At 41.7% G+C, this 11,295-nt stretch overlaps 1 protein-coding gene across 1 annotated transcript in view; it reads right to left on the bottom strand.

The window, feature by feature from the left end:
* Positions 1-8,061: 8,061 nt before the first annotated feature.
* Positions 8,062-11,295, bottom strand: part of DBH (dopamine beta-hydroxylase) — a 55,754-nt gene continuing 52,520 nt past the window's right edge. Inside the window, exon 12 of the mRNA XM_033961990.1 lies at positions 8,062-8,724. Coding sequence (XP_033817881.1) covers positions 8,581-8,724 — 144 coding nt within the window. The 3' untranslated portion in view covers positions 8,062-8,580. The remainder of the gene's footprint in view (positions 8,725-11,295) is intronic.

The raw sequence follows: 11,295 nt of genomic DNA, 5'->3' as shown, positions 1-11,295 counted from the left end.
TGTGAAATATTATTGCATTATTGGTGCAATGGCCTGCAATACACTTTGAGGCAGTGGCTTAACTCCATCCATATAGCCTTGCTTGGCCGGAGGCCCTATGTAGCCACCAGGGCCAGATTAATGAATAGGCCCAGTAGGCATGTGCCTAGGGCCCAAAGTTGTCAGGGGGCCCGATGAAACAGAGGACTCGGGTGTTTTTTTTTTTTCCTTGGCAATGCGGACCCCCTGGGAAAGATCACAGCGTTGCCCCCCCCCCCCCCCACACACACACACACACACACCGGGAAAGATCAGTAGTGCTGCCCCCCCGGGAGATCGGCAACACCGCCCTCCCCCTGGCATCGACATCAACCAACCAGAATAAGTGACTTCGGAGGGGGGTGGACAAATGAACTGAGTGTTTCAACATCAAGTTCGGAAAGAGAGTTGCTGTAAGGTCCCGCGATGACTGCGTCTGTTGGTCCAATCCCTCCGACGTCACTTACTTCTTCCCTTGTTAACGCTAATCTGGATTTTTGTTTACATGTTCCAATTCAGTTTTCTGGTAAATGTCCTTGAGATATTGTTCATTGTCTTTCCGAATAATGATGTTGAAACACTCAGTTCATTTGTGATACTTTTTCTCTGTCACTGGAACATTTTGCTTGACTTCTTTCTTTTGCCACTTTTCTGGTTTCTTCTGAGCTCCAAGGTGATTCCTTGGCTTTCTTTCTCTTCTGGAGTGTGGTTTTTTTTTTTTTAGTTTCATAACTAATTACAGTTTTGATATAATTCCATAACTCTTCGAGTTATGTCCTGTAAAGGTAGGCTCTTACTACTACTAATCATTTCTTTAGCACTACTATACCTATGCAGCGTTGTACATCAAAACACAGAAGAGACAATCCCTGCTCAAAAGAGCTTACAGTCTAGTCAAGACATACAAACTGGACAAGAAGGTGCATCAATACACTTTACTCAGGTGGGGGAATTACAGAAGGAATGATAAGACAGATATTGGTGCTTAGAAGGTAGATTGGAGTTTGGAACTGAAAGCATCTTCAAAGAAGTGGGCTTTGAGTCTGGATTTGGATATTACCAGAGACGGAGACGGACCTATCGAGTCAGGCAATTTGTTCCAAGCATATGATGAGGCAAGGTAGAAATTTTGGTGTTGGCTATAGAGGCGAAAGGGTACAGATAATAGAGACTTATCTGATGCACGGAGTGCCCAAGGGGAGTGTGGGAAGAGATGAGAGAGGAGCTGCTTATTAAACAAAACAAATTTAAAAAAATAAATTTTTTTTTAAAGCCTCCTATGGCAATTGTGAATGAAAGTTTATGGCACCTTATTCCAAGAGAGATAGTTTCAATTGATTAGAAGCAGGAGGAATCTTGTTAGGGCCATAAAAAGTTTAGCTTATGTTTAACTGTCCAATTTAGAAGGGCTCAGCAGGTGAACAGAGAGAAAGCATGCATTACAATTTCACAGCATATAAAAAAAAAATGTCATCTGTGAGGCAGAAAGGCATATCAGGTGGCCAAATCAGCAATATGCTAGGCCCAAAATGTCAAGGGATTTTGTGGAAACTCATCAAGGTTGTGATCCTTTATTACTTATTACCAGTACTTGCTAGGATCTGCCATTAATATGACTGGGTAAAATAGTGGAAAAATCGGCAGGGGTTATGAAGCTGTGAGGACTTGAAATCTCATGTCCCTCACAGCATTAGATTCTCACTGTAAAAGGATTGGAGGGTGGTTGCTACAAACAGGATAAAGTCCTTATTCTATAGTGCCACTGACTATACACATTCTGCAATTGGACTAGCTTGCTACATATAGTATACTGGAACTTATTTACATGAATGTGCAAAATTTGGCATTTTCAGTGAGCAGATACCAGAAATACTGCTGCAGAAATGGGGATAAACAACTAAAGAAAATACACAGGTTCACACCTGAAACTGAAAAGACAAATACATCGCTGAAAAATTCAAAGGAAAAAAGTTTTCATTCAAGTAATTAAATATCAATACTTGTCTGAGACCACTATAAAGGGAACCAAAATGGATAGAAAAGGAGAAGAAAATCTTCTCTAATGAGGAAATAAAATAAAAAGAAATGAAGGTACAGTATTTCTAGATACAGGGCATTGTGGGTAATTGTCTCCAACCAGAATAAGGACATTTAGCAAGGAAATTGGTAAAGCCTTTCTTGTTCATGTAACAAGTTAGACCACTGCCTTATACTGTAGGTCTCAGTTATCTGCCCTTTGCTAATCTGACCATCTGGCATATCCAACAGACCCCTGGTGATGTGTTTCAGTATTAAGAAGCGCATGGCTTCTCTTCCTGTTTTCTGGCTTCACATGCTGTAAGAAAGCCATGTTTTCAAACTGACACTATCCCCCTCTTTTACGAAGCTGCGAGAGCAGTTTCTAGCGCGGGGAGCCGCGCTGAATGGCCCGCGCTGCTCCTGACGCTCCTAGGAACTCAATGAGCGTCGGGAGCAACACGGCCAATTCAGCGCGGCTATCCGCGCTAGAAACTACTATCGCAGTTTCGTAAAAGGAGGCCTATGTTTTTTTCAGTATGTGCAGCAATTTTTGTGCCTGGGTCCCTGTTTTTTGAAGGAAAAGTTTTTGATCTGAGACCATGCTTCTCTGCAATTTTTTTTTTTTTGCTGATTAGTGTTAATAAGCAATAATTTACATACAGATACCCTATGCCTGTTCTTTATACATAATGTTTACTGTACATTTTTAAAGGGGTTACTATTGTTGACAATGGGTCAGTCCTGTTTACATTGGATAATCGAGACTGTACTGCAGTGGTTCCCAACCCTGTCCTGGAGGAACACCAGGCCAATTGGGTTTTCAGGCTAGCCCTAATGAATATGCATGAAGCAAATTTGCATGCCTATCACTTCCATCATATGCAAATCTCTCTCATGCATATTCATTAGGGCTAGCCTGAAAACCCGATTGGCCTGGTGTTCCTCCAGGATAGGGTTGGGAATCACTGCTGTACTGTATTTTGTTTAACAGTACAAAGAATTTGCTTTGAATTTAGCCAGACATCTATTTATGCCAACTGACTTTGTCCTCATCTTTAATATCTGCACTTGGTGCTTTGGCTACATGCTAAGCTGTATTTTAGAAAACCATTAGTATCATATCTGTGTTATTTGAATGTTCTAGTGCGTGCTTATTAGGTTTTTCATTAGTATTATGCTGACATCATGTCTATGTTGTTTGAAAGTTTTCTATGCTGTCTGTTGTGGTATTTTGGATTATACTGACATCATTTGTCTGTTACATGGTTCTGCAGTGCAGTTACATATGTATATTTTTTTATACTGTTTCAAGGAAAATCCTATTATTAGGTTGCAGTTTGCTGTTTAAGTGGAGAGGCGAGTTATCAAAGCAGGCTACACAGTTAAGACAGGTTATTTTACCACTAGCTCATGTTATTATAACACAGGTTCCATGTTATGCAGTGATACCTAGTTACTAATAATCAGGTTAACAGTAAAATAGCGTTTTAACAGATAACTTGGTCCTTAAGAGCCAGATTCTGTCATTTTTGCCTAAAATTGAACGGTGCCTAAAGAATGTCCCCATTGCATGTCAATCACGCTTTATGCACCCATTACAGAATCGCGCTTAGCGGTGCCTGACTTAACACTTAGGCGCCTGTAATGTAGGCCAGGATTTTAAAAGCCTATATTATAGACATTTAAGTCTTTTAGAGAATTGCACCTAAGTCTTTCTCCACTCCTAAACACGCCTACTTTAGTGTTAGGTGCTTATCTTTTTGTAGAATCGCACCTAAAACAGGCGCCTATCTCCCAATTATTGCAACTGATTTACTAATTAAGTTATTTATTTATTCAATTTTCTATACCGTTCTCCCAGGGGAAGCTCAGAACGCTTTACATGAATTTATTCAGGTGCTCAAGCATTTTTCCCTGTCTGTGCTGGTGGGCTCACAATCTATCTAATGTACCTGGGGCAATGGGGGCATTAAGTGACTTGCCCGGGGGCACAAGGAGCAGCATGGGTTTGAACCCACAACCTCAGGGTGCCAAGGCTGTAGCCATTTGGATGTTTTGGGGGTCATTTTTGACCTTGTGTGTCTAAGTGCTTTGTAAACGAGCCTCTTTATTTGCTAAAACATCCAAATTGCCATTTTCGAAACACATTTTTAGACAATTTTCTTTTCTCTTTGTCTTCAGTGTGTCTAAAATCTCAAAGGGGCATGTTTTGTGCGGGATTAGCACAAACTTATGATTGGGATGTTTTTCTGCAACAATGGAACATTGCAGAAAACATCCAGGGCAAAACTTAGATACATTGCCTCAGTGGCAGCAGCAGGGCAGGGGTCCCCAACGGCACCAGCGCCAGCGCCAGGCGACTTTTCGCAGCAGAGAAATTCCTACAGTCGCCATCAACCTATTCTGAAGCAGCCTCCTTGCTTACTTACTGACTTGGTCCACTCCATCACGTGGATTGAAGACTATGTTTTTGATTTTATTTTTATTTTTCTTTCCAGTTTATGAATTATTTTAATCTCATTTATTGTTTTGCCAATTGTTTTGTTTTATTTTTATCATTTGAATTTCCCCAGAATTCTATTGTTTAACGGTTCCTGCATCTTTTCCTGTCTCTCCTCTCTTCAACCTGTCAGAATGTTTATTTTCTTATCTTTTCCTCTATCCCTATCTTTCTCTTATTTATTACTCTCAAGGTGCTTTAGTTAGATTGTGAGCCTTCGGGACAGTAAGGGAATTTCTAAGTACCTAATTAACTTATAATTTTAATGCATACTAATTTATATTTTCTGTGAACCGCTTAGAACCTAACGGATTAGCGGTATATAAGAAATAAATTACATTACATTACATTACTTGAGGCTAGACCTGTTTCAATAATGAATAAGTGCAAAGAAAGGTGACCAAACTGACTAGATGGCACCTCATATTCCCTAAGTGGTCACTGATCCCCTCCTACCCTCCAAAGATGTGAAATAAACAGTATATACCCACCTGTATGACAACTGGAGATGTTATGAGCAGTCCTATTAAAGCAGCAAGCAGGACTCTAGCCTAGTGGTCAATGGACTAATGGACTGCAGAGAATGGACCCAGACCCATATTCTACTCTAACTATTATACTTATGGTGGAAAGAGTGAACCCTCTAAAACCAAACCTACTGTACCACCATATATATGTGATGCCTGAGGGCATAAGGGTGGTATGCAGTTGTATTGATTTGTTCAATTTTCTATACTGTTCTCTCTAGGGAGCTCAGAACGGTTTACATGAATTTATTCAGGAACTCAAAGCATTTTTTCCTGTCTGTCCTGGTGGGCTCACAATCTATCTAATGTACCTGGGGCAATGGGGGGATTAAGTGGCTTGCCCAGGGTCACAAGGAGAAGCGTGGGTTTGAACTGACAACCCTCAGGGTGCTGAAGCTGTAGCTATAACCACTGTGCCACTCAAGAAATCAAAGTGTAGTAAAAGTGAGCCAAGCATAGGACAATCAAGCCATTGTGACATCACTGATGAGTTTGGCTCTTATTGTTAGAATGAGGCATTGTGGTTACCAGAGACAGAAACTTTTCACACTATTAATTTATTCAATTTTCTATATTGCTCTCCCAGGGGAGCTCAGAACAGTTTACATGAATGTATTCAGGTACTCAAGCATTTTCCCTGTAATGTACCTGGGGCAATGGGGGTACAGTTGGGTACAGTAGGTTTAGGGTGAGTTTTGGAGGGCTCATCAAATGATGTAAGGGAGTTATGGTGAGATGTGTACCTAGGATCTTGTATGTGAAGTTCACTGCAGTGTCTGCTAAGGTGCCTCACTGCTCTGCTGAGATGTCAGTGTGGCCCGTCTACTATGATTTCTGGCCCCTTCTACATCCCAATGGCTAGTTTTTGTGTGATTTAGACGTACTTAGGACAAACACATCTAGGAAATGGCTATTTTCAAAACAAAACGAGACGTTGTCCTGGTTTGAAAATGGTCATGTTTGCTATTAGATTTTTGGACGTTATTCCACCAAAAGTCCTAAACTTGGATTTATATGTCAAATCGAAAATGCCTCTCCATGTTTCATATCATAGACCCTCCTCCTCCCCGCCCTCTAACCTTTTGACTTATTCTGGATCACATCTAGCTTAATTCTTTTGGGGATATGGCCTTTAGAGGGTCTTCCGCTAAGCCATCTCTCTCCCCTTCAATCTGTTCAGAATTCTGCTACACCCCTCATTGTTATGCTCATGTTACCCCTCTCCTCAAGTCGCTTCACTGGCTCCCTATTCATTTCCACATACAGTTCAAACTCCTCTTACTGACTACAAGTGTATTCATTCTATAGCTTCTTAGTATCTATCTCTCTTCTCTTGTCTTTCCCTATACTCTGCCCCAGCAACTCCGTTTGTTGGGCGAGTCTCTCTTGTCGGTACCCTTCTCCTCTATTGCCAACTCCCAGCTCCGTCCCTTCTACCTTGCTGCGCTGTATGCCTGGAACAACCTGCCTGATTCATGGTGTCGAGCCCCATCTCTAGTAGTCTTCAAGTTCAAGCTGAAATCCCACTTTTTTGCAGCTGCATTTAAGTCCTACCCTGCCAATCACCCGTATCTGTTGTCTTTCCCTCGCCATCTCTTAAGTCCTGTGTAATTCCTACCTAAATATCATGTATAAATTCATCTTTGTCCTGTATGTCTGTCATAATTAGATTGTAAGCTCTTTGAGCAGGGACTGTCTCTTACATTTTTAATGTAGAGCACTTTATGTGTCTAGTAGTGCTTTAGAAATAATAAATAGTAGTAGTAGTAGTAGTAGTAGTAGTAGTAGAGCTGAGATCTATACAGAAGCAAAATCACCTTTTTATAATTGCTCTGGATGTCCATATGCACCAGAGCTTCATGTTAGTTCTAAATATCACCTTGTTGTACTGGATCATGGGAGACTATCCCCCCAAAGGTATCTTATAGATTGATACACATTAGAGAATGACACGGGGACAAATTTTTCTCTATCCCCATGGGAATTCATTTTTCTGTACCATCCCTGCAAGTTCTTTTCCTATCCCTGCCCCATTCCTGCAAGCTCTGTCCTCATCTGCACAAGCCTCAAACACTTTAAAATCATAAGTAACAACATTCTAGAGCTCAGATTGTGAAGTCATAATGCCTCATTCCACCAATGCTTAAGCTCCGTCCTCATCTGCACAAGCCTCAAACACTTTAAAATCATAAGAAGCAACATTCTAGAGCTCAGATTGTGATGTCATAATGCCTAAGTTCTGTCCTCATATGCACAAACCTCGAACACTTTAAAATCATAACTGTTCGAGATTTGTGCATTTAAGGCTGAAGTTACAGGAATGGGACAGGGACAGGGACAGCAACAAAACTTGCGGGAACGGAGAAATTGAGTTCCTGCGGGGATGGGGACAAATTTGTCCCTGTGTCATTCTCTAATTCACATCAGCTCCCAAATTATGTACTTCTTCTTTGGATTTCTACATTAGAGAATGACACGGTGACAAAATTCATCACCGTTCCCGTCCCCGTGGATAACCGCGGGAAACCATCTTCATGTCATTCTTTAAGGAGAGAGGGAAGAATCAGAGTATGAATGGCCACAACCACTGACCCTCAAGCTTTGCTTTGAAGAATGCTGGTGTAGAAGGACTGAGGTTGAAATAGACACTAGAAAATGACATGGGATTATTTCCCGCGGTTATCCGCGGGGACAGGAACGGTGACGAATTTTGTCACCGTGTCATTCTCTATTCTACATCCCAAAAAGTATGACTCAGCACTATTTTGCATTACATTTTAATTTCTAAGTGCCAACTCCTCAAACTTTTTTAGGAGTCAATTCTCAATCCGTCATCCCCCCAAAAATTGGCCAACAGTATATATAAAAAGGAACCTTTTATTATGCATTTTCCCCATAGACATAGAATGAGAAAAACTCTTCAGTACATTAGACAAAAAGTATGGAAATTCACATGGATCTGGTGGCTCTGCACTATTATTTACATGAATGTGCAAAATTTGGCATTTTCAGTGAGCAGATACCAGAAATACTGCTGCAGAAATGGGGATAAACAACTAAAGAAAATACACAGGTTCACACCTGAAATTGAAAAGACAAATACATCGCTGAAAAATTCAAAGGAAAAAAGTTTTCATTCAAGTAATTAAATATCAATACTTGTCTGAGACCACTATAAAGGAAACCAAAATGGATAGAAAAGGAGAAGAAAATCTTCTCTAATGAAGAAATAAAATAAAAAGAAATGAAGGTACAGTATTTCTAGATACAGGGCATTGTGGATAATTGTCTCCAACCAGAATAAGGACATTTAGCAAGGAAATTGGTAAAGCCTTTCTTGTTCATGTAACAACAGTTGGAAGCAGGCGTATGTATGCAGCTGGAGAGAGGAAAAAAAAAAAAGAACCCCTTTATGGTTTATTTCTCTTCATTTCCTCAGCTGGGGCATCACAAGACTCAACAAATGAAGACTGGGCCAAACCAGATTATTGAACTTGTTTACATTATTATAGGGAACTATATTATGTGTCTTGCATGTTGTCTCTCTGCCTTGAGGATGATGGGAGTTGAAGCAGAGTTGCTGGCAGAGCGTTGGCAGTGGGAGAAAGGTTCTGGCAGATGTTTGCTGATTTTAGGCAGTGGCTGCTTCTCCCACTCACCCTGTAGGGGGGGGGGGGGGAGAGAGAGAGAAAGAGCACATTAAGTCTGGCTGGGACTTGTTTTTGCTTTTTCTTTACTGACATTTGGAAATCACTTTTATTATCTGTCTACTGGTGCCATTTATTGAAGAGTTATTAAAAGTATGCCTGGAAACTCGGTAATAATACTTTAGGAGGATAATTTTATCGCAGGTAAATAGAGAATCGTGCAGTTAAATTTCCTATATGAAACTGCTAAAAGTAGACATGTAACTCCACCCCTGTGGCTGGCATTTTCAACTGTACTGTTATTTTTCACAAAAATAAATTACCTGAGTTTGTCCGCTAAGCCCCTTCCCTTGTTTAAAAGCAGACTGAAAACCCACCTTTTGGATATAGCCTTCAATCCTTAACCCTACTCCTCTGCCCTCCAACCCAGCCAGCTGATTAACCGTTCTCCTTAACTGTATCCATGACATCCTGTTTGTATGTCTTGGCTGTTTAGATTGTAAGCTCTTTCGAGCAGGGACTGTTTTCTTCTTCTTTGTGACTCTGTGCAGCGCTGTGTGCATCTGGTAGCACTATAGAAATAATTCATAGTAGTAGTAGTGTGAAGAGTTTCAGTCTTTGGGAAGCAAAGATTGTGATGTCATAATGCCTCATTCCACCAATAAAAGCCAACCTCATCAGTGATGCCACAATAACTTGATTGTCCTGTTCTCCCCTCTGCCCTCCAACCCAGTCAGCTGATTAACCGTTCCCCTTAACTGTATCCATGACATCCTGTTTGTCTGTCTTGGCTGTTTAGATTGTAAGCTCTTTCAAGCAGGGACTGTTTTCTTTTTGTTTGTGACTGTGCAGCACTGCGTGCGTCTGGCAGTGCTATAGAAATAATTAATAGTAGCAGTAGTAGTAGAAAGAGTGCCTGTGCTGTGCCAAAAGCAGGTGCAAACATCTGTTGATACTTAAACGTGAAAGTATGGGTGTGTTTGTTCTTTGACGATCGCTGGTAAAAGCACCTGCAGATTTTGTCTCAGTGTGGGCGGTTTGAAAACTTCCCCTTAAAACAAAAGGTCCTGATATTCAAAGCTGCTTATGTTACCCATGGCAACACTGGTTGCATAAACAGCCTTAAAAAAAATATCCACAGAAGTTATATGGATAAATGCTACCACATAAATCTGTATGTGCCAGCATGTATCAGTATATATGAGCAACAAGCTGGAGCAGGAAAGCAGCAAAATTCCACCACTTTGTGGATAACTTACTTGCATAAGATAGGTCTGCTATTTCACTAACTTAATGAGTGGTGGCTAGGTCACTGCTCATCACTAATAATAAAACCCTAAGCGCGCATGCGCACTCCTACCTGCGTGTTCCCTGTCTCTGTGATCAGTAGCTCCGTGGCCGGCAGAGAAATGTTAGTGCGGGTTTGGCGTGTGCATGTTCAGCGGTTTACAACAAGTGTGCACGTGGCGGTTTACTAAATCCAGCAGCGGTTACTGTGTGCCAGTTGCCCGTGATTAAAAAAAAAAAGGTAGGTGGGAGAAGGGGCAACATAAACAGACAGGCAGTGGGCAGGGACATTGACAGACAGACAGAAATAGAGACACACACACTGAAAGACAGGTAGGTGGGAGTGGAAGACACACACAGAAGAGCTACTGCTGGACAGGGGGAGCAGGGAAGGGTTGTACTGCTGTACTGTGGTGAGGTATAAGGAAGAGAGAAGGGCTGCTGCTGGACAAGGGGAGTAGGGAAGGGTTTCTGCTGGACAGTGGGGAGGTAAAAGGAAGGGAGAAGGGCTGCTGCTGGACAGGAGGAGCAGGGAAGGGGTGCTGCTGGACAGTGGAGAGGTAAAAGGAAGGGAGAAGGGCTGCTGCTGGATAAAGGGAGCAGGGAAGGGGTGCTGTTGGACAGTAGAGAGGCAAAAGGAAGGGAGAAGGTCTGCTGCTGGACAGGGGGAGCAGGAAGGGGTGCTGTTGGACAGTAGAGAGGTAAAAGGAAGGGAGAAGGGCTACTGCTGGACAGGAGGAGCAGGGAAGGGATGGTGGTTGACAGCCGAGGAGAGAGACAGACAGACAGAAAGACAGCAGCCAAGGAGAGAGAGAGAGACAGAAAGAAAGACAGACAGACAGAAAGCGGCCAAGGAGAGAGAGAGAAAGACAGACAGACACATCTATTCTAGCACCCGTTAATGTAACAGGCTTAAAGACTAGTATATAGTATATATTCAGAGGCACCATTTAAACAGCTGCTGAATGTAAACATATCCCTAATTCTATATAGGTTGCCCAGGGTTAGATACAGATATGTGCATAAAGAAATTGACTAAATTGGTGATAAGAATCAACAATTAGCCTTATCAAGCACTAATTGACACTATTGGTTACATGCGTATTTTATCTATTTATTCATTCAATTTTCTATACCATTCTCCCAGAGGAGTGCAGAACGGTTTACATGAATTTATTCAGGTACTCCCTGTTTGTCCTGGTGGGCTCACAATCTATCTAATGTACCTGGGGCAATGAGGGTTTAAGTGACTTGCCAAGGATCACAAGGAGCAGTGTGGGTTTGAACCCAGAAACCT

The sequence above is a fragment of the Geotrypetes seraphini genome, chromosome 10 (genome assembly GCF_902459505.1).
Source record: "Geotrypetes seraphini chromosome 10, aGeoSer1.1, whole genome shotgun sequence".
In the NCBI taxonomy this organism is placed as follows: Eukaryota; Metazoa; Chordata; class Amphibia; order Gymnophiona; family Dermophiidae; genus Geotrypetes; species Geotrypetes seraphini.
The sequence above is the reverse complement of the archived record's forward strand: the minus strand, read 5'-3'. Positions and strand labels throughout refer to the sequence as shown.